The sequence below is a fragment of the Thermobia domestica genome, chromosome 5 (assembly GCF_964235325.1).
Source record: "Thermobia domestica chromosome 5, izTheDome1.hap1.1, whole genome shotgun sequence".
NCBI classification, from domain to species: Eukaryota; Metazoa; Arthropoda; class Insecta; order Zygentoma; family Lepismatidae; genus Thermobia; species Thermobia domestica.
In genome coordinates this window covers 242,838,812-242,865,206 of record NC_137458.1, presented here as the reverse complement: position 1 = coordinate 242,865,206, position 26,395 = coordinate 242,838,812, and the positions used below count along the sequence as shown (strand labels likewise).

Genomic DNA, 26,395 nt, shown 5'->3' with positions numbered 1-26,395 from the left:
AAATATTATTTATCCTAGAATTGCTGTTAAAGGTAGCTTGGCGAACATTCCAATTGTCTGGGGGATATAGACGGGGCACATTACTCAAACAAATATTCCCAAACCGAGCTTTAACACGGCGATACGTGTTAGACACGTAAGTGCTATCAAAATAGTCCAGAAGTTCCAGCTCTTCGTCCGAAGTCACTTGTATTAATCGATGCACATCTGCTATTGGAAGAAATGCAAATCTGTTTATTTTCTCGCAAAATAGACGAAAATTTTCATTGCTCTTGTACCGTTCTAAGAGTCCAAGCTCTTGGACCTTCCTCCATGTTGACTGAGTCAGGTGAAAAAAGTAACGCTATAAACGAGTTGAATCTCCAAAAGTTGCATTTACAGTCAGCATTTACGCTATATCAAAATCCATTACCATAGTTACAGGTCCGGATAGTCACTAAATTCACTGCACTGATGCACCACCGCACGAAACAGTTCTTCATATGAATTTTGTGTCTTGGTCTACATTAGGGCGTATATCTAGTAAAGGAAGTCTCACCTCAAATAACATACACTTTTTTTTTTTTTTTTTTTTTTTTTTGAGCCATTGAAAAGTTGACGTTTACCATCCATGTTTCACTTTTTAATAGCTTCATAAGACTATATTTAAAGGACACATCCAGAAATATTTATACGTTTTTCTTCCTTTATAGAAATTTGTTCTCTTCACATATATCCAATAACAATTTGCCAATGTTTACTCAGAGTTGAAATATAATATAATTCTTTTAATAGCTCCTAAAAAAAGGCCACTCTTTTCAAATGACTCTGTTAACTTGGAAGGTCCAAGAGTTTGGGCTCAGAGAACGGTACTAGAACGATGAAAATTTTCGTCTATTCTGCGGGAAAATTAACCGATTTGCGTATATTCCCATATTTGTTTGCTATTTTCTGTTCTGAAATTTTGATATTCACGAAATTTAATATTTGTAAATAGTGAATAATGAACCCATTAGTGCCGCATGTTGCCTGTGCTTTTAACATTTGCTCAAACAGACATTATTTTCTTCTACTGGTGCTTGTTCTTGCGTCGAGTACCAGAAACTTCAATTTTGCAGAGTTCAACACCAACTGAATTGTTTTCTAAGTTTTATTAAACTAACGTAAGCTGTTTGATCGTTTGCTTTGTCTCTACTTAATTCAACAAAGGTGAAGAAATAACCGTGACAAAATTTCCTATATGACAATATTTCTGTGATAGAATTACTGGAAACTTTTATCTCTTGTCTCAAATACGATATCTAAAATATGTAACTCTTTATTTAATATTAATAATCTATTTTGATTATGCTGCATAGTTTTGCTTCAGTTGAAGATTAAAGAAAATAATTTCAAAAACTTTTTCGAGTTCATTCATTGTACTTGTATTATGTTCTAAAAGACACTGGTGATGAAATTATCGTGACATTATTTTCGGTGACGAAATTACCTATATGGTAATATTTTGGTGACAAAATTACCGGTGACGAAATTACCGTGACGAATTTTCCGGTGACAAAATTACCGCCGCCCGGTGTTAGCATGCGGGGTCAGGTTAAATTCAGTTCTACTCTGGTTTTCGTTTATTGCCAGTTTATCACTGTTTATTTTCATGTTTTCTTTAAATGTAGTCTTTACTAATTTACTGTATTAAAAAAATGTTTTAAACACTTAATGACTTTTTCTTCGTTCTTGCTGTCGGGTATGTGACATGAGGGTAAAATCCACCCGAACTTGAGGGTTTTCACATATACATACAAATCAATTGAGTAGTAGTAAGGGCGAACTCAACATCGGATAATTTTCTTTAAATTCAAGTGATAAGTTTCTAAACTTAATACTTTTATCAGATTTCCAAGGGAAGGTTTTCGAATTTTCTTCCTATCCCCCAAAATAAAGGAAGTTCACTGATAGATGAAAATAAAAAGACAAATGCAATTTTATCGAAAATGACTCGAACGATTCTGCTCATACATCAATATTTCATTACCACTTTTATTATCTGGCATAAGTTATTTCTGTGGTAAAAATACAAAAAGGTTAGTTTACTCTTGCCTGTGAGTTTTTTCGAGATATTTTCTCAAACACGAGTCAGTTAATTTTGTTCGTAATAATTTATAAATAAATGGTTTATTAATAACCGGACAATATGACATAACTAATTTTTCCTGAGAAGATCCACAACGGGTAGTTTACTCTTGAAGGAGATTTTTTTTCGAATTTCTGAAAAACGCCTAGGTGATAGTTCATATTTCATAAATAAATGTTTAATTAATAGCCTGCAGTATGGAAACATCCACACGAAGCAGTCGTGAAGATGAAATGAAATCTTTAAGTTTTACGTCCCACGGTTATGCCGGTTAGAATGAGAAATGAATGAAATGGTGGAATGAAGAAAGTGGGAAACAGGAGAACCCCGAGAAAACCCACGAGTACGGTGTTTGTCCACCACAAAGTCCACATGGCGCGAGCTGGGATTGAACCAGGGACCCCAAGCACCGGAGGTGAACGCTTTACCACTGAGCCACCGCGCCCCCTAGTCTTGAAGGTGAGTTTCTACTATGTTCAATATGTAATGTCTATGAAAAATATACACTATTAAGTAGCAGATCGCGTCAATTATGTCAATTCTCCTAATAATGATGCATATACTACTTACAAACATAGTAAAACGATTGAGTTGTTCGTGAAATAAATTATTTAAATGACAAGTATTGAGTGTTACATAATATTTTATGGCAATATATTTTAAGTTGGCATTTATCTAGGGAGGTTTGATAGTACTCCCAACACTGAGATTGAGAAATGCTTTAATAAGTTAACATAAATTTATGAGCGTATTTCCTGTAAATGGGTGTAATTTGCAATGATCTCTTTTGGGCTTACATCTATTGTACTTTTCAGGTAAGTGTTCGTAAACATGTCCCCATCATGATGAGATATAATACAATGTTGAAAAATATTCAACATGGCTGGTACCTCGAATTGAACCAGAACTTTTACGGCTGGGAAGCAACCACACACAAAAAAAGCTGTACAACGATTTGCTATTTGACTTAGTATGTAAGGATTAATGGTGAAATAGGATTATTATTAGATTTAAATATTTGCACAAACTGAGGTTTGGAATAATATACGAAGAAAGAAACATTATATCTCGTTTTTTATTAATTCTTTTTTTACGAGTAATGTCAAGATCGCGTGAAAAAATAGTTACTTTCTGAACCTATTTCGCTATAAATTCTTGTCAAGTTGAGAAAGTACTTAAAATAACAAGCAGCACATTGTCAAAATGGCAAGAATCGTCATCGAATTTCGATATTCAAACTCAATTATTTGCTCCGTGTTATCAGGGAAATATCGGATACTATCTTGTTCAAGGTCAGGATTACTACTACTTAAACTTACTTCGTAGGTAGCTATAGCTTTAATGCTGGTGATGCTTTCTTCGAATAATTTTTTCAGGGAAGCGTCGGATAAAAAAAAATGGATTAGTTGGTGAAGGAGTGTCCTGCACAATAGTGAAATGTAATTTATCTTTGTTATTGGGATCAAGTTTATTTGTGTTCGGCCGGAGGGAACCAAGTTCCTGAGAGTATGACTGGAAGAAACATTGTTGCTGGTTGCGGTAACCTTATCTTTCACTTTTCTTTTCTTCTCTTTTCTTTCTTTCTTTTTCTTTTTTCGTTTTGGTAAATAGCATGACATCATTTATTTGTTTATTTATAACAGGTTTCAGATACAGCACTAGGTCATTTTACTCTGAAACATTTTAACAATTTGATAACAATTTAATAACAATTTGAGGTCAAGATGGTACAAGACAACATCGACATTACAAAAATAGCTTATTTATAGATGATCTGAAAGTATACTCACTTGAAAAAACGTCTACAGTTTCTGGTAACTGATTATAGGTACTGATAATTTTGTTTAGAAGGGAACTTTGGACAATATTAACTCTCACCGCTCGAGTGTAAAAGAGATCACCAGACCGTGTTGTTCTAGCGGGTACGCGAAAATTGATCTGACTTAACAACTGTTCATATATGTGGCCATTTACAATTTTTTGCAAAAATGTTAGGTCAGAAATTTTGTTTCTCACTAGGAAAGGTTTGATATTGAGGGATTTTAAAACGTTATTTTTTAGAAGTGTTCGGAGGTGAGGTACTCGGTAGGATACAATGCCTAAAAAAAAATTAATTACGGAATTTAATTTTTTAAATGAGTAGGACAGGCCATAGACCAGATAGGAGAACAATACTCAATAGTAGGAGCAACATATGATTTATAGATAATTTTCAATTCGGCAAAAATTGGTCAAATGCTATTGACAGTCATATTTTTTTTTTAAATATCACAACAGAGGGCCACAGCGGCTCAGTGCTAAAGCACTTATCTCTGGTGCGTGGGGTCCCTGGTTCAATCCCCGTGCAAATAAGTTTGTGTGGGCAACATCATGTCCGTGGGTTTTCTCAGGGTACTCTCGTTTCCTCCCACATTTCATCCCACCACTTCTCTCATCATCATTCACTTGCCTTAATTATTGTATCCTTTAGTCTAAAGGGCATAATCGTCGGAAGTTAAACTCAAAGATTTTATTTCAGGGCACAACATGGGTAATTCTGAAGGTGTGACTTCATCTTTATATGCGCCTTTACATGTGTGGAAAAAAAAAAAACAAATGTCCAAATATTAAATTAAATCTTAAATTCCTAGTCGAAAGGCATCAGGTTCGATAAGTTTAGCGAGCCTATATGAGAAGTAGAACCCGAACCGCATAAGCTCCCGCCTAGAATCGAACAGGGCGCCCCGCACAGAGGACGCGTACGCTGACTATATAGCAACGCAGGAGCTCTCATAATTTGCGAATTCAGATTAGGAAGTATTGGATTTAAATACCTTTTTCTCTGTGCACTCAAAATTAATTATGAATTTTAATTAGGAAATAATGTATCGTTTTGTGCAATAGGAAATATTAGTTTAGCCAATGTTAACTTGAGAGCCGCATCACAAGCGCATTAATACATGTCGGCGCGCGAACCTTTTCACAGGGAAGCCTTTGTATGTGTGTGTGTGTGTTTTGGTTTGGCTCTCAATCGCCAGGGTTTCAACTGGTGCTGTTCTGAGTTTCAGCTGATTTGCGCGGAGCGATGATTTCTCGTCCTTTTCCTGCCGCTTACGAAAAATATTTTTCTTAGTTTATTTGTTTTAATAATTCATGAAGACACGACAATAGTAATAAATGTATTGGAAATTCGCAATTCATGTATTTGCAATCCTCACAATTAAAACCCGAGAGCATGAAAACTATTTTGCTTATTCATTTCAATTGATTAAAGCAAGAAAGGATAAGAAATGAAGTTATTCTCATATAGGCCCTATCTACCTGGAAATGGTCAATCATAAACAGAAACATACGAGCAGCCACCCTCCCATACAATAAATTAAAAATACGATTTCTTTTTTCCCTAAAAGCACAGCAACTCTACATTGACACTGAGTAAACCACAGCGAACCGGCAACAATCATATTAACAATTTCTTCAATAGTTGTGTCTGCATATTTTTCTCTCAGTCGAGCGTACAAATTGTTGGCAATTTACTTTGCTTGACTTTAAAGAGGTTTCCCTTCCTCGTGTTTGCGATAATACTGAGAAGATGATAATTCGGATTCATTCATGATTTCAATTTCGCGCTTAATACTGTCCATGGTTTCAGTTTCACTACACCCACGTACCCACACTAACGCACGCACGAAGACGATATTTGGCAGAGCAGTGTTACTCTTTGCACAAAAGTTACAGAAGTTACATGTGAGTCCCGTTCTTTGTTTTGTTTCATTTATCAGCAGGCATAGAAGTTTCTTACGGGGTAGCAACTCTAATTCATATATCATATAAAAATATTAAGCCATTTCCTATCCATTGTGGACGATTTCTAACATTGATCAATTAACTAATTTTACTGGTCCTCTGCTTTTGTTATAAGATTTTTCAAGTTTATAATCTTGCAACACTTGCAAGAGACTCGCATCTTAGCTGCCGGCTTTTCACTCCTTTCTTTTCTTCTCTCTTTCCGATTCTGAGTCGTGACGTCATTTTCATAACCCTTTACTAATAAATGTAGTATCATTTATTTTAAATATTGTTTCTGTATTGACATTTTTATATACTTGAACTCATTTAGCTCTTTGAATTGATCTCCTAAGTAATGTTTTACTTGTGTAACGGGAGGAACTATGTAATGTGCGCGGAGTCGCCTGAATTGAAGCTGTGTATCTCGGCTATCAGGATAAGGTCGCGGCAAGTATAGATAGGTATGATGATTTCTGGTGAGTCTACCAGCAAACCTCAGCAACGCTTCGCGAGGACAACACAAGAACAGGTTTTCTCTTCTGAAAACAATAAGACCAGACCGGGGAGAAGGCCGTGGAAAGGGCAAGAGACCACCTGCTGCTCGAAAACCCTTTCATCTGAGCCGTCTTTACGCGCCGTATTTACGCTCGAAGTTAAAAGCAGCCAGACTTTTCCAGCGTATAAAAATTCGGTACGTAAACGTACGCCAGGTCCCATACACTAACGTATTGACAGCTGCTAACAAGACTAACGCATGAAATTTTATGGCTACGGCGGAAAAATACGTCAGTGTATGGCCGGTGTAGCACTTACCAACTGAATCTGGTATATGTTTATATTGTCACATTTTTCCTTATTGAGGAGGAGGTAGGTGAATGACCTCTCAAGACGTTGCCAATTTCAGTCAACTGCATCTGTCCACCAATCTCTTTTCTCGGAAACGACCGCGGAGTCCAGGAGGGTAGGTATGAGCGGGTCTGTTTTATCAATTGTTTTGATCGAAACACCGCCCGAAACAATGAGGTCATGTGGTTCTCGAAGCCGTACATGAGAACGAGATCGCTTCGCATTTTGAAGTGAAATAAATAAATAAGAATATTGCTTTCTTTCCTAAACGCTAAACCTTTTTTTAACTTGATGTAATAAATAACCTATATGATACTGATTGATATAATTGGATTTGGGGGAGTATTCCTTTTCCATCCAGGGGTGTGTGTAAAGAAATTTGGGGGGGTTGCGGGGTGTAGATTACTCCCTGATTGTACTATAAGTAGCGGATTGAGCAATTTTTTTAAGTGCCCTCGCTACCAAAGTTTTAAATTGGGTGACACGCTACTTTTGGTGCTACTTTTAAGTATCTTCAGGGTATAACTCTTAAGAATATACGCTACTTTCTTATTTTCATATATGAAACCACAAATTATTAGTTTTATAATACAATAAAAGTTTTGTTTGTTGAGTGTTCTTTTGACAATGAACAAGAGTTTTACTAAAACCAACATGGTCGGTACTTGTTCAATTTTTGTTTTAGTACTTTTTAATCTCCAGTTCTGTCAACACTGGACTTGTGTAGAGTTTGCACTGTTGCAATCTCAGTTAATAACTAGACCTAATAGTTGAATGGAGCTGTATAAACGTGAATATTGCAAATTTAATTTTATTACTGTATTATGCATATCAACATAGTAAGTGGAGTACCTACAATAAAAACTTCCAAAATTCATAGCTCCTAGATAAAGGATTTAGTAAATGAATAAAAGAAGTAAGGAATAACCGTGAAAAGAATACTATAAACAGTGTAAAATGATTTCATAGACTCATAGTTCACAAAACTAACTTAAACCAACATGCATCCTTGGAAAAGGAAAAGTCGTCCGTTTTATTTTATTATCATTTCCTCAGTTCATTGTACAGCTGCAGTTCTAGTGGTCCTGATTTAGAATGGAGTTTGACCTAACACATCACTTCCAACAGCTCGTCCTGCGATTGCCGCCTGACTATTGCCAAATCAACTAACGTATTTCATTTTCTCCAGATGTTTCTATTAAATCAATAAGTGAAGTGTTTGCATATATATGTACTTTTGGAGCAAAACCTCGCTACTTTTAAGTCTTCAGTCTGGCAACATTGATTCTGTCGTCTGTGATGACAAATCCACTTAAGGAAATGCTGGTTGGTCAAGAAGCTTCTTACCTGTAGACCAATGGGAGATGCTTTACCAATGGGAGGACCTTTAAATGAAATGAAATGAAATCTTTTAAGTTTCACGTAACACGGTTATGCCGGTTAGGCTAAAGGAGACGGTGATGATAAGAAATTAATGAAATGGTGGAATGTGGGAGGAAACGGGAGAACCCCCAGAAAACCCACGAGCACGGTGTTTGTCCATCACAAAGTCACATGGCCCGAGCTGGGATCGAACGAGGGACCCCAAGCACCGGAGGTGAACGCTCTACCACTGAGCCACCGCGTCCCCGTGTTTCCTTTAAGTTGCATATTGACTATTTTTAAGTTCACGAATAACCACCTCTTGTGACATCTCAAGATATATATATATATATATATATATATATATATATATATATATATATATATATATATATATATATATATATATATATTGCTTGTAACTATAACGATATTATCCTTTACTGTATTCACTACTCTGTCTTCTCTACTTTGGAACAACTACTTGAAAAGTAATTATAGCTTGGAGAAAAGTCAAAAGTCGCATGTCTGGTGACCGGAATTTTGATAGGCATAGGATATTTTGTTTGGTCAGAAATTCTTAAATGAGATGAGCATCGGGTGGGATCCTGATCGTGATGAATCTGCCAGAACCTTGATCTTCACATGTCCAGTCTCTTGCAGCGACTTGCAGCGACGAAGATGACGAAAAGAGTAGTGTTGAGTGATTTCTTTTGTACCCTATCGAAAGTATTAGGGTGAATCATGTCATATAATAAAAAACAGTCAATATCACTTTTATCATCTTCTTGGCCAATGTATCTTTTTGAATGCGGATAATTGTGAAATTTCTACTGTGATACTTGATCTTGAGTTTCAAGATCATTCTCTTAATTTCACATGTCGTCATCAGTGACAATCAATTTCATAAAACTAGGATCAGAATCGGAAAATTGTAACAAATCTGTAGAAACCTAGAGACTGTATAACCGATACTCCTCAATCTGATATTTAGAAACAATCTTCGCTGTCATTCTGTGAATGCCCTATCTTGACCCAAACAAAGTAAGATTTGTTGAATGTAGAAACTACCCTCTTCTCCTTTAAGTACACACTCAATATTTAAATTGATTTTAGTCCAGCTTCGTATAATATTTGCTATAATATTATCTTTTCTCTCTTTTCAGCATGGATTATGGGGTGGCTGATTTGCAAAACCGTCCCTTACCTGCAAGGAGTATCTGTGAGCGCCTCCGTCAATACACTCGTCGCCATCTCAGTAGAAAGGTTTCTTGCCATTTGTTACCCAATGCGGTGGCAGATGACATCCAGAGCCTGTAAAATCATCATCCTCATCATCTGGGTATTCTCTCTTACCATCACTTTGCCTTGGGCCATTTTCTTCAGGCTGTTACCCATGGACCACGAGAGCAAAGTTCAGGTATGAACAACAGCACGTAATTCTCTTTTGTACTGCATTATTATTGTATACTTATATTTAAGATTGATATAACGAAAAAAACGACGAAAACATTTAAACACTGATCTGTTACATCAACTAAATCTTCCCCTATTCACTCTTACAGCCTGAGTGAATTCCTTTTATATAAGTAAAGTTAATTTGTTCTTTTTATAATATTCTACCGTCAAATAAGATTTTAGATCCCATCTCTTCCCATCAAAACCTTTTCAATTGTATTCAAGTTAGCAGACTTCAAGATGGTTGCGTGAGCACTCATCTCAAACACTGGACGAAACAACTAAAAGTCTGAGCAATATAAACTCAAATGAACTAATAAATAGAAAAGGTGTTCCACAAGGATCAGTTTTAAGACTTATACTCTTTCTTCTGTATCTTAATGATTTATCCTTAGCTGTAGAGAAGGGTTATATACTCCTTTTTTCTGATGACACAACAGTAATTGTAACTGAAAAATATAGAGATAGCTTGCAAGAAGCCATTGATCTTACAACATCCCAACTTACGCATTGGTTGTCTGCAAATAAATTTAAACTAAATGCAGATAAAACAAAGTGTATTTTCTACCATTTATCTCACAGAACACCAGACCAACTCACACAGATCTCATTAAATAATGAAGTATGTACATTTACTAATACTGTAAAATATTTAGGTATGTATCTAGATGATTTTTTTTATGGCAAGCACACGTAGAGAAACTAAGCAAAAAAAATTGGCCCAGGCTATGTACATAATACGAACTCTAGTCCCAATACTTAATCTGTAATCAATTCTTCCCTGCACTATGCCATATTCTATTCTCATATTAAATACGGAATTGCGTTCTGGGAGTCTTCGCCGAAGCTTCAGAATATATTTAAACAACAAAAATGTATCTTAAGAAACATTACTAAATCACCGAAACGCACCAGCTGTAACAAACTACTTGAATCACTGAATATAATGACAGTTCCTTCTTTATACATATTTGAACTTCTGAAAATTACCTGGGATCATTTAAATAATATTAAAAGAGATGGTGATACTCACAACTACCTTACGCGTAGAAAAGATAACTTATCATAGGACATCTGCATACGGAAAATCGCATATCTATAAGGGTGTAAAGTTGTATAATAAACTACCTGGTTACATAAAAAAATAGTCATGGAAAGAGTTTCTTTGTGAATTCAGTTCGCAAACTGCTATTAAAAAGCACATTTTATACTGAAAATGAATATCTGAATATCTTTAGCAGCAAATTTTGAAACACAAAAGTAATTACATTCCGATTGTATATATAGATGGTAGAATTAATTATATTATTATTATATAGATGGTAGAATTGATTTTGCCTATATCTATTTTCACAAGTTCTTAAAAACAAGAGCATTGTATTTGTTCTAAATATTGTATCGAATTTATGTACTGACGAGTTCTATACCATTTTGTACAAATGTACACTCGTGTCCAAAATTATTAACGCATGTCTATGTTGTAGGAATTTAATTTGATAACGAATTCGCCCAGTATTTCTTACAATGTTAGTAAGTTGGCGTGGGCCAATGAAAACTTGACCCACCACCCACCGTGACCCACGACCCACTGACCCACCACCCGCCGTGACCCACTCTAACCCACGACCCACCATGACCCACTGTGACCCACCATGACCCACCACCCACCGTGACCCACCATGAACCACCACCCACCATGAACCACTCTCATCCACTGTGACCTACTCTGACTCACCAAAATCCATCGTCATCAACTCTGAACACGATCCACGACCCCTTTTGTACTGACTAAAAAGTTTACACTTTTAATAAAACAAGACTGTGAAATTGTTACTAATCGGAGTTTGAATTTCTAGTCAATCGCTCATGCACCACTCTGTTACAATAATGGTGGATCTGACCTTTACGATATAAAATGGTAAAGTGTTTGTCAGTGAGGAAATTGAAGCACTTCGAGGTGGGGCGAAATTAGTGTATGCCTAAAATATACTTGTACTAAAAGAGTATTCTTGCAAGTGTTAATTTCTGAACACTTCCAAAAGAAACTCCTATTTGCAGGAAAATATCCCTGTACAATATGGAAAAGGTTATGGTTTCTCAGTTCACAGTATTTTTCTCACAAAAGACTTGAAAAATCAGTTTTTCATAGTGTATAAAGCTGTAAGTAAGCTGTAATCAGTAAGTGTATAAAGCTGTAATCAGTTTTTCATAGTGTAAACGCTCCATATAATAAATATAAGCTTCAGCAATTATTATAGTAGAAAGCAATGGATATATGAAGCCAAGCACTGTATTTTTTGTTTCTATTTTTTTATATAATATCGATCGTTTTCGATCCTTTTTACAAACCAACTCACTACAAATTCTCCATATATAGAAAGTCCCCCCCCCCCCATAAAGAAGAATTTTAAAAAATGCTAGGATGTTTATTTTCAATAAAGAGTTAATACACTGAATTTCAGCTCCGTAAGTTTAAAGGCTTGCGAGATACTCATATTTTTTTTTTTTTTTTTTGGGCAAAAATTCAGATTGTCACTACCTCCTTAGGATATTATGCATTATAATGAAAGCAATATAACATCCCAGTTTGGATTAAGGCCTGACAATATACCAAAAGTCATTTTATTTGACTTTGCAATTTGACCGTGATGATCAGGCACACATAATTACATTCATTTTTTAAATAATTTACATATTACAGTGATTCAAAGATGTATTTTTTTTTTTCAGTAGTTAGCTCCTCTAAAAACTCAGAGGCATCGAAAGCCAATTAGTAGTATAAGTCCTATTGCTATTATTACAATTACAAATATTAATATCCAAAAGTGCCTGAAGTTCTTTTTTTCACTTAAGAATACTCACCTTAGGTAAGTAGACAGAAACAAATGGAAAAGAAAGGGAAATGAAGGTCTTGAAAGTAAAATGAAGACAAATTTACCAGTCTTCAGAAGATCCTGTCTACAATGCAGTGAGCAGAGTGGGTCGGAAGATCATACTAAGTCGATGGGTCACAGTGGGTCACGGTGGGTGGTGGGTCACAGTGGGTCGCATGGTGTTGACCCACGACCCACTGACCCATTCAGAAAACTTGACCCACTTGACCAACTGACCCACTCCATCTCGGACAAAGACATGTAGGCAAATTTCATGTCAAAAGGGTAGTAAATAAGAACAATAAAATAAAAATAAAACTTTCTTGTTCACTTAGCAACATTTTGTTTTACTCATTCTAATTTTCGTATTTATAATTCTTTTTCTATGAAATTTACCACGAATATATATTTCCCGATTATACACATAGTATCAGTATTAAAAGTACTCTGCAAAACCATTATGAAATTGTATTCTTACAAGAAGACAGTTATAGATATGCGACAATTATTTTGGATATGAGTGTACTTGTAACATGATCCAGAGAATGATTAATAAATCTAATCTAAACCTCTAGTGCTTGGGGTCCTTGGTTCGATCGTGGCAAGTTTGTGGTGGACGTTGTGTCCGTGATTATTCTCCGGGTACTCCCGTTTCCTCCCACTTTCTTATTCCAATTATTCCATCATCATTCACCTGCTTTAATCATAGTCTCCCTTAGCTTAAAGGGCATAATCGCCAGACGTTAAACTGAAGATTTCATTTCAATTTTCCAAGATGGCCGCTATGATTGTCACATGCGCTCTTACGAGGAAGGTCCATAAACCATATGAGAGTTGAATTTTGATGAAAATTAGTGACAAGATTCAGTTCGAGTTGCTAAGTAACGTAATAATAGTCACTCGATGCGCAAATGCTTCGTTGAGCTGCTACACCGACGCCATCTTGAAATCCTGTAGGCAATGTCCAAAAATACCCTTTTAGCACAAAAATGAAAAAAGCTTTTGATAGATCTGACTTCAGTATTGTAAACCAAGGTAGATCATCTATATGTGAGAGTACTTCCAGTGCATGATAGCCATCTTGAAAGGCGCCATATTGAATCGCCGTCAAATGTGATAAATGGCAAGGGGATCATGTGGGGTATCAAATAGCACTAGAATTTGCTCCTGAATCCATTTCCGTAACCAAAGTTTACATATCTGTTTTCACTTCAGAGTTAAGAGCTCTCTCACTCACAGGAACATATAAAAACTGAGCAAGTAAAGTTCGTGTTATGAAATGCGGTCGTGCGAACACTTGCATGATTTTAACTAATGCAGTAGTAGTCATTTGATCTACAATAGCCATTATACTAATCAGATCTTGAGACTAGTGAGAGATATCGTTAATTAAATTGAAATGCCTGTAGTGAAAAATGGAATAACAGCACTGTAACAAATTATACCTATTTCAAAGTGCACTATATATATATGAGTCTGTGTGTGTTGCGATTATGCATAGCATTTAAATGCTGTAATATAAGTTAGGTGCAACGGTACATATAATTTTACAAGAATCTGTCTTGAAGTTATTAGAAAATTAATAGAAATAATAATAGAAAAATATTAGAAAAATAATATAAACTATTGCACATAAGCAAATATTAACCTACTAACCTTTTGCTCTTCATTGTGATTTGATGGAAATCCAAAACGTAGTGATTAGCACACAGCATCATGGAGCAGTGCAAACACTAAACAAATGCACTTTCGTCACAATCTTCATGACCGCAGACACTATTTTCTACTAGTCTTCAGAACATTTGTAAATGAACCAACTATTATTGCTCCTGTTACGTACTCACATTTCTGCTATGCATATGCAAGCATGTCCTTTAGGACTGGCGCACAAACTTGATGATACACAACATAATGCATTTTCTTTATGAAAATTCTGCCATATAACTTGTACACCGAACAAGTGAACACCTGCTACAATCAGTTATTTATCACAGTTTTGATATGAAAACTAGTCTTGCCCTTATCATAAGCAAGTGTTTTATCCTTAAAGGTGGAAAGATGCAGATATTTAATTATTTAATATCGAAGGGAAAAGCAAGAAGGAGGCTTGTTTTATGGATTGCAACTTGGAATTGAATCTTGTAATAATCTTTACTGCCACATATTCTTAGCAGGTGTGCATGCATTCTCTTATCACTAATAGGAGAACAGACAAAAGAAAAGTGAATTCTGTTTCCAGGTGTATCTTCTAAGAATTGACTGTGAACTGATAATTTAAATCTCCTTCATTGTTCAATGTGGCAGCAATAAATCGATTGTATTTGGAGAAAATGTCAATAAATACATTAAAGTATTTTAACTTCGTAATATACACGGTAAATTATAGGTTGTCAAGTATGTCTATGAGTATTGGAAAAGAATGCAATATTCTGCAACAATGATGGTCTTTGCGTAAGGTTTCTAGATTGGAGAAGAAAACTTAACACATTATAATGGACCACGTAAAATTGCCTAAAATAGATCTTTGGTTTGATACAATTCAACATCCCGCACGCCTGCTACGCTAAAGGAGACGTGGCCCTACTGATTATAGTGGAATCCGAACCATTTTGGTAGTTCAACTAATATGTACCAGTTTATAACATTCTTCTAATATATATCCGAACATTCCCTTTGGTATTCTCTGCTTGTCAATACTATTAGGCATGTGTTTCATCGACCAGCAGTCTATTCCATCGCACTTTGAAATAGGTATAACTTGTAGCATGCTGATATTCCATTTTCCAGTAGAGAAATTTCAATTTAATTGACGATTTCTCTTACTAGTCTCAAGATCTGATTGGTATAGTGGCTATTGTACTGCACTAACTACTGCATTAGTTAAAATCGTGCAAGTGCTCGCACAACCGTGTTTCATGACACAAGTTTAACTCGCACAATTTTTATATGTTTGTGTGGGTAAGAGATCTCTTAACTCTGAAGTGAAAACAGATATTTAAACTTTGGTTACGGAAATGGATTCAGAGTAAATTCCAGTGCTATTTGATACCCCACATGACCCCCTTGCCATTTATTATATTTGACGGCGATTCAATATGGCGATCATGCACTGGAAGTACTCTCACATATAGATGATCTACCTTGGTTTACAATAATGAAGTCAGATCTATCAAAAGCTTTTTCATTTTTGTGCTAAAAGGGTATTTTTGGACATTGCTTACAGGATTTCAAGATGGCGTCGGTGTAGCAGCTCAACGAAGCATTTGCGTATCGAGTGACTATTACTACGTTGCTTAGCAACTTGAACTGAATCTTGTCACAAATTTTCATCAAAATTCAACTCTCACGGTTTATGGACCTTCCTTGTTAGATACAGGACAACCACCTTCAACAGCCACAGCACAGATTTATATCCCGAGTTATTTTCAAATTACCACAAAAATATATTCAGACTTTTGAATCGTCCTAAAACTTTCCGAATTACCCTCTAACATAATATTCAGAATACCATCAGTACTACTTCAGTAATTTTTTGAGTAAATTTATATGGGATATTCTTAATATTTACTTTCCTCCAAGGTCAGGAACTTTAACTTATACGTGATAATTTGCATCTCCCGTGCTTCGCCATAAGACTTCAATTCATTTCTTAGATCTTTGCTCAAGGTTTTCAGTAATAGATTTTCAGTAAACTCCGTCGACTGTATAGGACAAGTACCTCAGTTTCTTTCATCTACCTTATACAACTTCTGTACAACTTCTGTTCTAGTATAGAAATAACTTCTCGTCAATACTAACTTGAAATATAATCTTCGCATACCAGCTACCTATATTTATATATAAAATTTACCTAATATTCTTCATGTAGTTTCCGTTTGTACATTATGCACAGATATATCTGCTCCTTGAAACTTCTTCAGAAGTTCGTTTTTTTTTTTTTTTTTTTATTCCGCCTCAAGAACATGCGAGAACTGTTTAGCAAACGAAATCTTACTATATTTGGTTTTGATAAAGTTTTTTAAATCTATTGTTAAGTATTTTATTTAACATGGACGCATAATATTTTTTTTATTTCTTTCTCATAAAATAGTCTATAGCTGCTACAGGAAAACTAAGCATATTTTAGCTGTTTTATTATTTCTACAATATTAAAATATTAGATCTTCAATATTAGTTCTAGCATTTAACAGGAAAAATAACCCTAGAAAAAGGTATGGTAATCAATATATCTTATTGAGATGATATGGCCAGAGTAAATTCTCATGCCTTATTTTCGAGAAGAATGATTTTTGAATCCTAAATAACTATATACAGGGTGTTATATAAATATGTCACAATACTTTGGGAACAGACACCACACATCAAAATAAGAGAAAAGTTCATATGGACCTGAGCTCAAAAGTAGGTGGTTTCGGAGATACAGGGTGCCGAAAAGTGAAATAAGTGAACTTTAAAAGTTTATGCTCCACTACTATGATATTTATCGTTGTCGGATCAAGACATCACTGGTATATGAACTATCCAAATATCCATGTTTAAGAATGCTCCAGCACTTGCACACTAATTTTTAGAGAGGTAGGTGGAGAGTGATCAAGTACTCCCAAACAGCATCTCTAAAAATGATTCTGCAAGTACCGGAGGTTCTGAAAGATGGATATTTAGATAGTTCACATTGCAGTTCCTCAGTAATGTCTTGACCCGACTATGATAGGTCCCATAGTAGTGGAGGTATGAACTTTTAAAGTTCACCTATTTCATGTTTTCGGCACCCTATAACTCCGAAACCATCTTTTTTTTAGCACAGTTTCATATGGAATAATATTTGTGCTGATGAAAATCGAATTTTAGTGGAATTCTTGTCAGTGGTGCTAGTGGAATTCTGTCACTCTTTTGTTTCAAACGAAGAAGACGCGGTGCTTTGAACGTCTCTTGCCTTGATTGTGTCTATTTTGTTTTTTCATCATTAGAAGATAAACACACTTCTAATAATGACATAAATAAGTCTAACAGTTACCATTACACTTCTAACAGTTACCTGTAAACTACTTGCAAGATCCTTTGAATAGAATTGTAAACGAAAAGGGTATACGAACACATCTAATTGACTCTTTCGCAGTGAGTCAGACAATTTAATAGTGTTGTAAATAGAAAAAAAAACGTTCGTATTTTTTCAGAAATGTACGTTTTTTTTAGAAAAAAAAAACATTGCCTCTCGTTTTTTTCTAAATTTCGTTTTTTTTTCAAATAGTCATTTGTAATGTATCTTACGTCCATTTAAGTATGAAATATTTTTATGTAGGTGTAATTACCGTAAAATGCAACATAAATTAAACGCTAGATATTGATACGCTACAAATAGTTTACAATTTATATGAATAGCATACCTACTAACAATTCGGGTTTCAGCAGTTTTCATCAATATCAACTTAGAAATAAAAGTAGAAATGATTTTTTTTTTTTTTTTGTGAAAGCAGGCCTTTAACAAGTACGAAAATAATGTCACGAACAGTATAAAAATCAAATAACTTGTCTAAAGGTAAAAGCTAATACTAATTTGTCTACTAGTATTTTTCTAAATATAATATATAAATAATTTTGTTGACTAGATATATATGATATGCAGAGCCGGCTCTACCATATGTGCAGCACGTGCATTTGCATGGAGCGGCAAGTTTGGAGGGTCCGGTAAAATCTGTCAGAAGTAGATTATTTAAATTAAATATTTCTTGTTGGAAACAGACTTCATGATGATGATAGTTACATTTACTAAGCTGATCTAATATTTGAATACTACATTCATAAATTATGTTTAGGTCGCATTAGTTTAATATAACATGGACAATGCTAAAGCAAATGGTCAGATAAATCAGAGCACAAATTGCTTCATTGTTGTCAAATGCAAGAACTCAATTCTCGAATAGTAGCGAATATCTGTTCCATTTAGTTAGTTATCACAGTTTTGATATGACAACTAGTCTTGTTTTTGTCACAAACAAGTTACTTATCATTGAAGATAGAAACAAGTTTTTTTAAAAAAATTTTAACAGATGTAGAAGAAAAATCAAGAAATAACGATAAAAGAGCTAGTTGCACTGGAATTGTAAACTGATACATTGAGAGTGAAGTTCGATATTGAATTCTGTAAAAAGGATTACCATCTTTCCTCTGCATGTGTGTTTCCTTTACCTCTCACTAACATTACAGATTAATATTTAAAGGGAAAAGAAACAAACACAAGGAGATTGTACTTTTAGTAAGTATTTAAGCCTTTCTCAGTGCGACTGCACTTATCCTCTCCTTCGTTGTTCATGCTGGAGTGACTTTCAAGATTTGTTCTTTCTGGAGAAAGGGGGAGGTTGCAAATTATGCCATTGCACGGGGCGACAAATTGCCTAGTGCTGGCCCTGATGATATGTATATATAAGACATGAATATAGGATGACTCAATTTGAAGTAATGCAGGGTGTTTAAAAATGAATAATAGAGTTTTGAAACTTTGTAGTATCTACCTAGGCATTACAATTAACTTACAATTATAAATATTATCAAATAAAAGAGCAACTCAAACAGTTATTTACGCACGCGTGCACATGCATTTTTTCCTCTGTCTGCCGTTAGAAAGAGCTAGTAGCAAAGATGGAAACTAGAGAGCAGAAAGCTGTTTGTGTTTTAATAAAGACTGAATCTGTAGTTACAGTGCAACCGTCTGTGTGAAGAATATTAAGGACTACGTCTTTATCGTTTGCAGGTGCTAAAGGTCCAAAGCCTACAGACTACGGTGTGCGTGCCAATTTCGCAAATGAATATTGCTGCATGACAATTGAGATTTTGTGGATCGTGTCGTCTTCAGTGATAAATCGACATTCCACCTAAGAGCTAATGTCAATACTCATAATGTTCGCATCTGGCGGTCAGCAAATGCTCAGGAGATGATACAACTGAAACGAGACTCCCCTAAATTGAATGTGTTTTGTGCTATATGGCGGAAAGTTTGAGCCGTTCTCGCCTATCGACTAAATGTCTGCCGTGTGACGAATGTATCTCACATCGAACACTTGTAGCAAAGACTGTTTGAGGTGCACTTTTACTTGATGTATTGTTTATAATTGTACGTAAAATGTAACAAGTACTACGAAGACTTAAAACCCCGATATTTGTTTTGAAACACCCTGCATTTCTCACCAACAGTGTTGGAAGTAAGATGTAAAAATTAGAGAAAATTTTCCTGTAAAGTTATTGTTTACGACAACGATGTTATTATTAGTCGAGACTATAACTACAACAGCAACATGGGTTAGTAGTCAAAAAAATCTAATCAAAGTGTACACTCGTAACCCTTTCGAACCCAGGTGGCCAAAGTGGCACACACGGGTGTGTCACTTTTTTCATCTGCTCCTGTGTAGACACTAATTAAGATATCGGGATATTTATTTTTGCCAAATATGGTTGGACCATAGTTTCTCATATTAATTTCTTTTTCTTCTGGTGTCGAATTCCCTTCTCAAATTTCACCCCAGTCAAAAATTCGAGAATTTTCGAATTTCCTTTACTTTTTTCCCCTGTAGCTTCCTTCATTGTAGAGAGACCTCCTTAAGACTTGTCAGGTAGATACCTCGGATGGATACCTAACTGTTGACATCAATTGGACGGGCCTGCGCACAGTGTTGCCAATCAGGGAAATTAAAATTTCCCTAAATTGGAGCAAAAAATTCGAAGTTTTTGATTATAAATTCGTACCTGTATGTCCGAGTGCAAGTCAGCTTACGCCAATCGAACATTTGTTCTTACTGAACAAACGCGCGTACAGATCGTTACAATGGGGTAATTAGGGGACGCACGAAAAATTGTATTTAAGTTGTAACCCTTGATTTTTCTAGTTTTTCCCCTACTTTTCTCTTTACCGTAATACATTTTTGGTAATTAGAAGCTTTGTTCATTAAATATCGCCATAATACTTCTAGGATATACTAGTGGTGTACCAGTGTTTAATTTAAGATAGTTTGCGTCTGTCTGGTAGCAGTGTTGCCAGCTACAGAATATTTTAATTCCAGATTTTAGGGGGAAATTTTGGGAAAATTATCTGTTTTGCCTCTATTATTTCCCTCTTGTTGGCTACATTAGAACAAACGTACCAGTGTCTAAAAGCCTCGCCCTTAGCCTACACAGCGCACGATGAAAAGTTTCACTCGAATAATTAGGGGAAGTACAGTTGAGGTTTACAATAAACCATGTTCTGTAAATGGTAAGAAAATGGTGAATTTCTGAGGTAGAATGAGATCTTTTTTTAAATTTTATGCTTACTTTGTTAGATATCGACATGATACTTGTAGGATATATTCTTGGGGTACTAAGGTCTATTTTCAGATAGTTTTCGTCTGTCTGATGGTAGTATTTCTAGCCAAAATAATTAATTCCTGATTTTAGGTGAAAAATTCGGAAAATTTCTCTTTCCTCCTCTATTATTACCCTCTTGCTGGCTACATTGAAACAAACGTACCACTACCTGAAAGCTTCCTCTTTGCCCTACAGAACGCACCATAAAAAGTTTCAATAGGATAATTAGAGAAGCTGTAGCCTCGGCATATCTGTTGATTTTTGCTTCTGAGGCATAAAAAGTGTCAAAATTTCATGTGTATGATGAAAGAGAATTTTTTGTTTCCCTCTTTGAATGGAAGCCAGCGACTTCAGGATTTCACTGTACCTTGTCAGCACACTAAAGAATTTTTTAGGTGACTTGAAGCCATATGGCAGCAGTGGTGCTAGATACAAAAAATTTTGAAATTCGGTTAGGGAATTGTTTGTAAATTTTCCGCCCTACATTTTCCCTCAATAATTTCGCACCCGTTGGCAATACTGCAATGTAACTTACACCAAAAATTAGCCACATCCGTTTTCTAAAAAACAAGGCCTTAACCATATCAATCAAATTAACGGTTTTTGAGCAATAAGTCACTAACTGAAAACGCCAAAAATGACCTGGGTCCGAAAGGGATAATCACACAATTTTGCTAGTATATAGGTACAAAGAAACAAACGATTTGTAAGTTACGAGGGCTTTGACTCAAGTTCTGTTGATTATTTCAATAATCTGCGACATAAATCAATAAATAATAGTTGCCTGAAAAAAAACAGACATTTGAAAGAAAACATGAAAAAGAACGATGTTTTTTATTGAAAAAAAACTTCACAGAAAAAAAAAACGTTTTTTTTACAACACTACAATTTAATGCAATTATCTTTCGCGGCACAGTTTTTTTCATTTTTTTTTTAAATTAAAGACATTCATCATACACCTGATAATAAGAAATATGTATTGACTTGAGAAATACTCCCTAATCGGTTATTTATTTATTTACTCAAATTTAAAAATGCTTGAAGAACTCAAAGGCAATGGCAAAATATTTTATGTTATCTAAAAGAGGATTCTTTGCTGTAGAAGATGTCACTGAAGCAATAGAGGAATATGATACTTCATTTTAACTCAATACGTAAAACATTGACTCGCTCTCAAAGATTACATTAAGTGAATAGATGTCCAGACTTTCTTCACCTGAAGTCTCTTAACGAGACATACGAAAGTTACAGACAATAAATTCTGCTAAGGACAAATGCGAAATGCACATGTTCGCTTAGATGTATATGTAACCGTAACTCTTACGTGCATTTTAAGGTTGCATAGCATTGTAGGAACTACCGTGACTATTCGAAACGCACAATTCTAAATGATTGGGGTATGGATAGCCGTAGTTAAAGTCACCGTTACCTACATATCGCAAAAAAAAAAATGGAATACAAAATTTCGCTTTCGTTCAAGAGTTATCGTATGGACTAATGAATAGACAGGTGTAGTAACCTTACAATTTTATAAGTCTCACTGTTATATTCTCATAACTGAAAATACAGAAAAACTCACATGATTATATTGATGATAGTTTCTTTATTTGTCTACATATTTGTCTGCTTTGTTTGTTACTAAGAATAGCCATAATTGCTATATTAGTTAATGACAGTTTACTCAAACCATGAGTAAAAATGAAAATGAATTGTTATTTTGAAAGCAAGACCTCCAGAGATAATTAGGATTAAGATTTTAGGATTTTAGATTTCTAGGATTTTAGATTTCGGCAGCGATGGCCATTTAGCCCCTCATGTATGAAGGATGACGTCTCTCTGCGAGCACACAATACGGGGAAAGGGAAGGAAGGAAGTGGCCTGGGACCTATAAGTTAGGTACCACCCCGGCATTTACCTGGTGTAAATGAGGAAAACCCAGGAAAACCTCATTCAAGATAGCTGACCTGAAAAAGCTCTTAAAGTTTTTCGACCGAGAGGCCCCCATCATCCAGAGGTAATGTAGATCCAGTGAAGTGTATCTCAGTTTAATATCCCAAGAGAATAGAAACTTCTCAAGCAATTTACTGAAGACTACTGAAGAAACTTTGAATATAATAATAATAATAATAATAATAATAATAATAATAATAATAATAATAATAATAATAATAATAATAATAATAATAATAAGAAGAAGAAGAAGAAGAAGAAGAAGAAGAAGAACATAATTGTATTTGTTTATGAGTATGGTTTCGAAAGTTCAAGTTCGATGCCCGATTTTGTGTACGTTTTTCTACAGATTAGGTTTTTAAATGCTGGTACATGTTGTCGAATAATGCTATTTCGAATTTAGGAATTTATTAGAAGGAACTAAGGAGAGTTCTAGCTACGTTCTTCAGGAAACTGAGAAATTACAAAGCAACTTACACAGTATTCAAAAATGTGTGACATCCTCCTTTATTTTGAAACTCACCCCCTGAGTAGAGAGTATTCGTAGTAGTAGAGATATATTTCAAATATTTTTTTCTGTAATACATATAACATACGACTTTAGTTTTAATCGTTCAGAAAAAGAACTTCTAATAATTTCGTGAGAACTAATATTGTGAGGATATTCATAAATTTTCTTCCATCAATTCTAACTGGGAAATTGTTCTAACGATCTGTATTATTATATCTGACATCACTAGCAAGATTTGGAAAATGTTTCAAAATGTTTTTACCTACAAAGAGTTTCGAAAAATGTTTTCGTTTCCTCTCTCTACTAGTACTTCATTTAAGTAATTTAGACTTCGTAAAGGGTAGTAATTGTCTCCCCCTGAGTTTCATATTTAAAGCCCCGATTATCCGCGGGCTTGCGTGGCAAGGGCAACATAGATACTGAAAATTGCGGATAACCAGAAAAAAGACTAAAAATAAGGTGGAAACATGAAAAATTAGCATAAAAATATGTTTTATTGTACAAAACATAATAAAACTTTTAAAATACGTACGGTACAGCAGTAACTTTTGTTCAAACATACAATAATGTACAGTATTTATTTTCATGTGGATTGTCAGTCCGCAGTGATGTGTATGAAAAATAATTAAGCTGGACTGCAGCAGGATAAAAAAAATCCAGGACATTGTCGGCTAATCGGGGCTTTACTATATATATATATATATATATATATATATATATATATATATATATATATATATATATATATATATACAGTAGTCGAAGTGAGACGGTATGCGGTGGTATGCCATACCGCCTCTGCTTTTTTCCACTTCCAACACTATATATATAATCAATAATATATATATAATATACTAATGGAAAACGTAAACTAAAATTCTACTTAAATCGGAGAGTTTTGCATCCTTCCCTCCCCGGAGCAAAATTTGAAATGACGTTACTAATAGCCTATAAATACACCAGAGAATCGCAATTGTATAATCAATGAGGCGTCCACCTACCAACTGGAATGCCTGAACACCTTGGTAGACCTGGAAATTGCTATCTTAGACTAATTTTGTTCCAGTGTTGGCCAGTGGTTCACCAAATCTCTATAAAATGAGTTCCAGGGAAAATATGTGTGTTAAAAGTAGCCGAAGTATGCTATTGACTAAATTACCTCCTGTATTTGCTGAAACTATTCTTAGGAAAAAACTTGTAAAGAAGACAGTGACTGGAAAATTATTTCTAACATATAGAGATAAAATTTTCATGAGCTGGAATGCCATTTTTATCTCCTCCGTTAATTTGAACTCCGAATGAGGTAAAATATTTAAGCCTTACTTAAATCTCAGGCTGCTGTCAGATTAAGATTAATGAGATTATGATCACAAGTAATTTCAGCAACCGCAGATTGTATAAGGATATAATATAATAACATCTATATACTGCAGATATAAGAAGACAGTCTCACTGAATATCATTAAAGGGTAAAATGTTGATACTTCAATGTATCAGTTTATTTATTTATTTATTTATTTTAATTTTTTACCTGAATTTTGTACATTTTCAGTGATCATTAGGATTTGTCGATATCTTCCAATTCTGTTTTCTACATGTGTTTTAGAAACAATAAGTCGAATTTCGTATACACTTAATTGTGTTTCTAAACGCGGAAAGAAGGTTACTGTTCTTAAGTGTTGCCAGAATATATTATGAAATGCAAAGTTATTCAATTTTAGCCGGTCTGAGTCAAGTTGTATTATGCTGTAGAACTACCTCATATGTCAGTTATTCGTACAAGAAAAATAGGCTTCATGAAAAAAAAAATTGATACATCTATTTGAACCACATGCCCTCTCTCCTCTTCGGTGCGTATTTGAATCGAATTGTTAAAAACTAAGTTAGATCCAAGTGGTAGCTAAGTTCAAAAATTAATTTTAAATGGTTCGTCTTTTGCCTCACTTTCACCAGTTTATGAATACAAAGGGGAAATTACATCATTGTATAAATATGTCATCTTTGTATATTTCTGAAAACGCTGGGACGTGTCAACTTGTTTTTAATAAGAAGTTTATGTACCGAGTTGCATTTGCTTAATGTAAAGGGTTATTAAGATACTCAATTTTTAGCTCTGTTTTTAGCATACATTTTTAACCTTTTTCCCTTCTTAGGATATGCATTTTTATGAAAGTAAGATGATAAAATCCCAGCCTGAGTCAAGTACTAACTATGTCTCAAAATTCATTTCAAACGGTTCAACCGTTTTTCCGTGGTGATGAGACAGACGGTCGATGTCATTCTTATACGATGTATTGACAAAAATGTAGAAATTGCTCTTCTTCCGCTCTTTAGAAGGTGAATTATCGTAAGCATTCGGACAAGTTAGGACTTATTTTTATTTTTATGATGAGTTTAGATACCAAGTTTTATCTGCTTACAATGGCGGATCCACATGTAGGGGATGAACACCCCCTCTAAAGTTTCTCTGTTTTTACATACAACATTAATTCATTTGGTATCAGAAATGTGATCTTTTTTTTTTCTGTCAATCCTGTCTGTGGGACAAAGCCTGTCAGAAACTAACCAAAATGTGTAAACACTGAATTTCCTGGTTCTAGTTCCTTGGACTGAACGCAATAAACCTTAAAGAAACACATTCTTTGCACGAATAACTAACTGTAAGGAAAGAGAGACAATGACTCAAACACTTTGAAATATAAACTTTATATTTTATTCTTGTAACTGGGTTGCAGAGCACGAAACACAAGTTTAGAATTTTGTTTATGATAAAATAATAATAATAATAATAATAATAATAATAATAATAATAATAATAATAATAATAATAATAATAATAATAATAATAGTGCAGTAAAACCTTCAACACTCTTACAGAAAATCTTATCAAATCTTAAACTTTCGAATTGATTGATTTATTTATATATACGCTCTTAGTCAATAGCGAGACAACATAGAATGAGAACTACAGTTTAATATTATATCAACAAGTACCATATGTATACAATATATTGCACCACTTCATTATATTTTGATGCAAACTTATATTTCACATATCGACTCCACATTCATCGTCCAGGAGGCAATTCGCTCCTCCCAAACGATTCTTCTGGATCCGCTAATGTCTAGTTAACATAAGATATTCTATTTTTTAGCATACATTTTGAACCTCCTCCCCGTTACAAT

At 34.6% G+C, this 26,395-nt stretch overlaps 1 protein-coding gene across 1 annotated transcript in view; it reads left to right on the top strand.

Moving 5' to 3' along the window:
• The first annotated feature begins 9,255 nt into the window (after nucleotides 1-9,255).
• Nucleotides 9,256-26,395, top strand: part of LOC145686511 (neuropeptide SIFamide receptor-like) — a 34,286-nt gene continuing 17,146 nt past the window's right edge. The window contains exon 1 of the mRNA XM_081759893.1: nucleotides 9,256-9,503. Within this exon, the coding sequence (XP_081616019.1) occupies nucleotides 9,258-9,503 (246 nt within the window). The 5' untranslated portion in view covers nucleotides 9,256-9,257. The remainder of the gene's footprint in view (nucleotides 9,504-26,395) is intronic.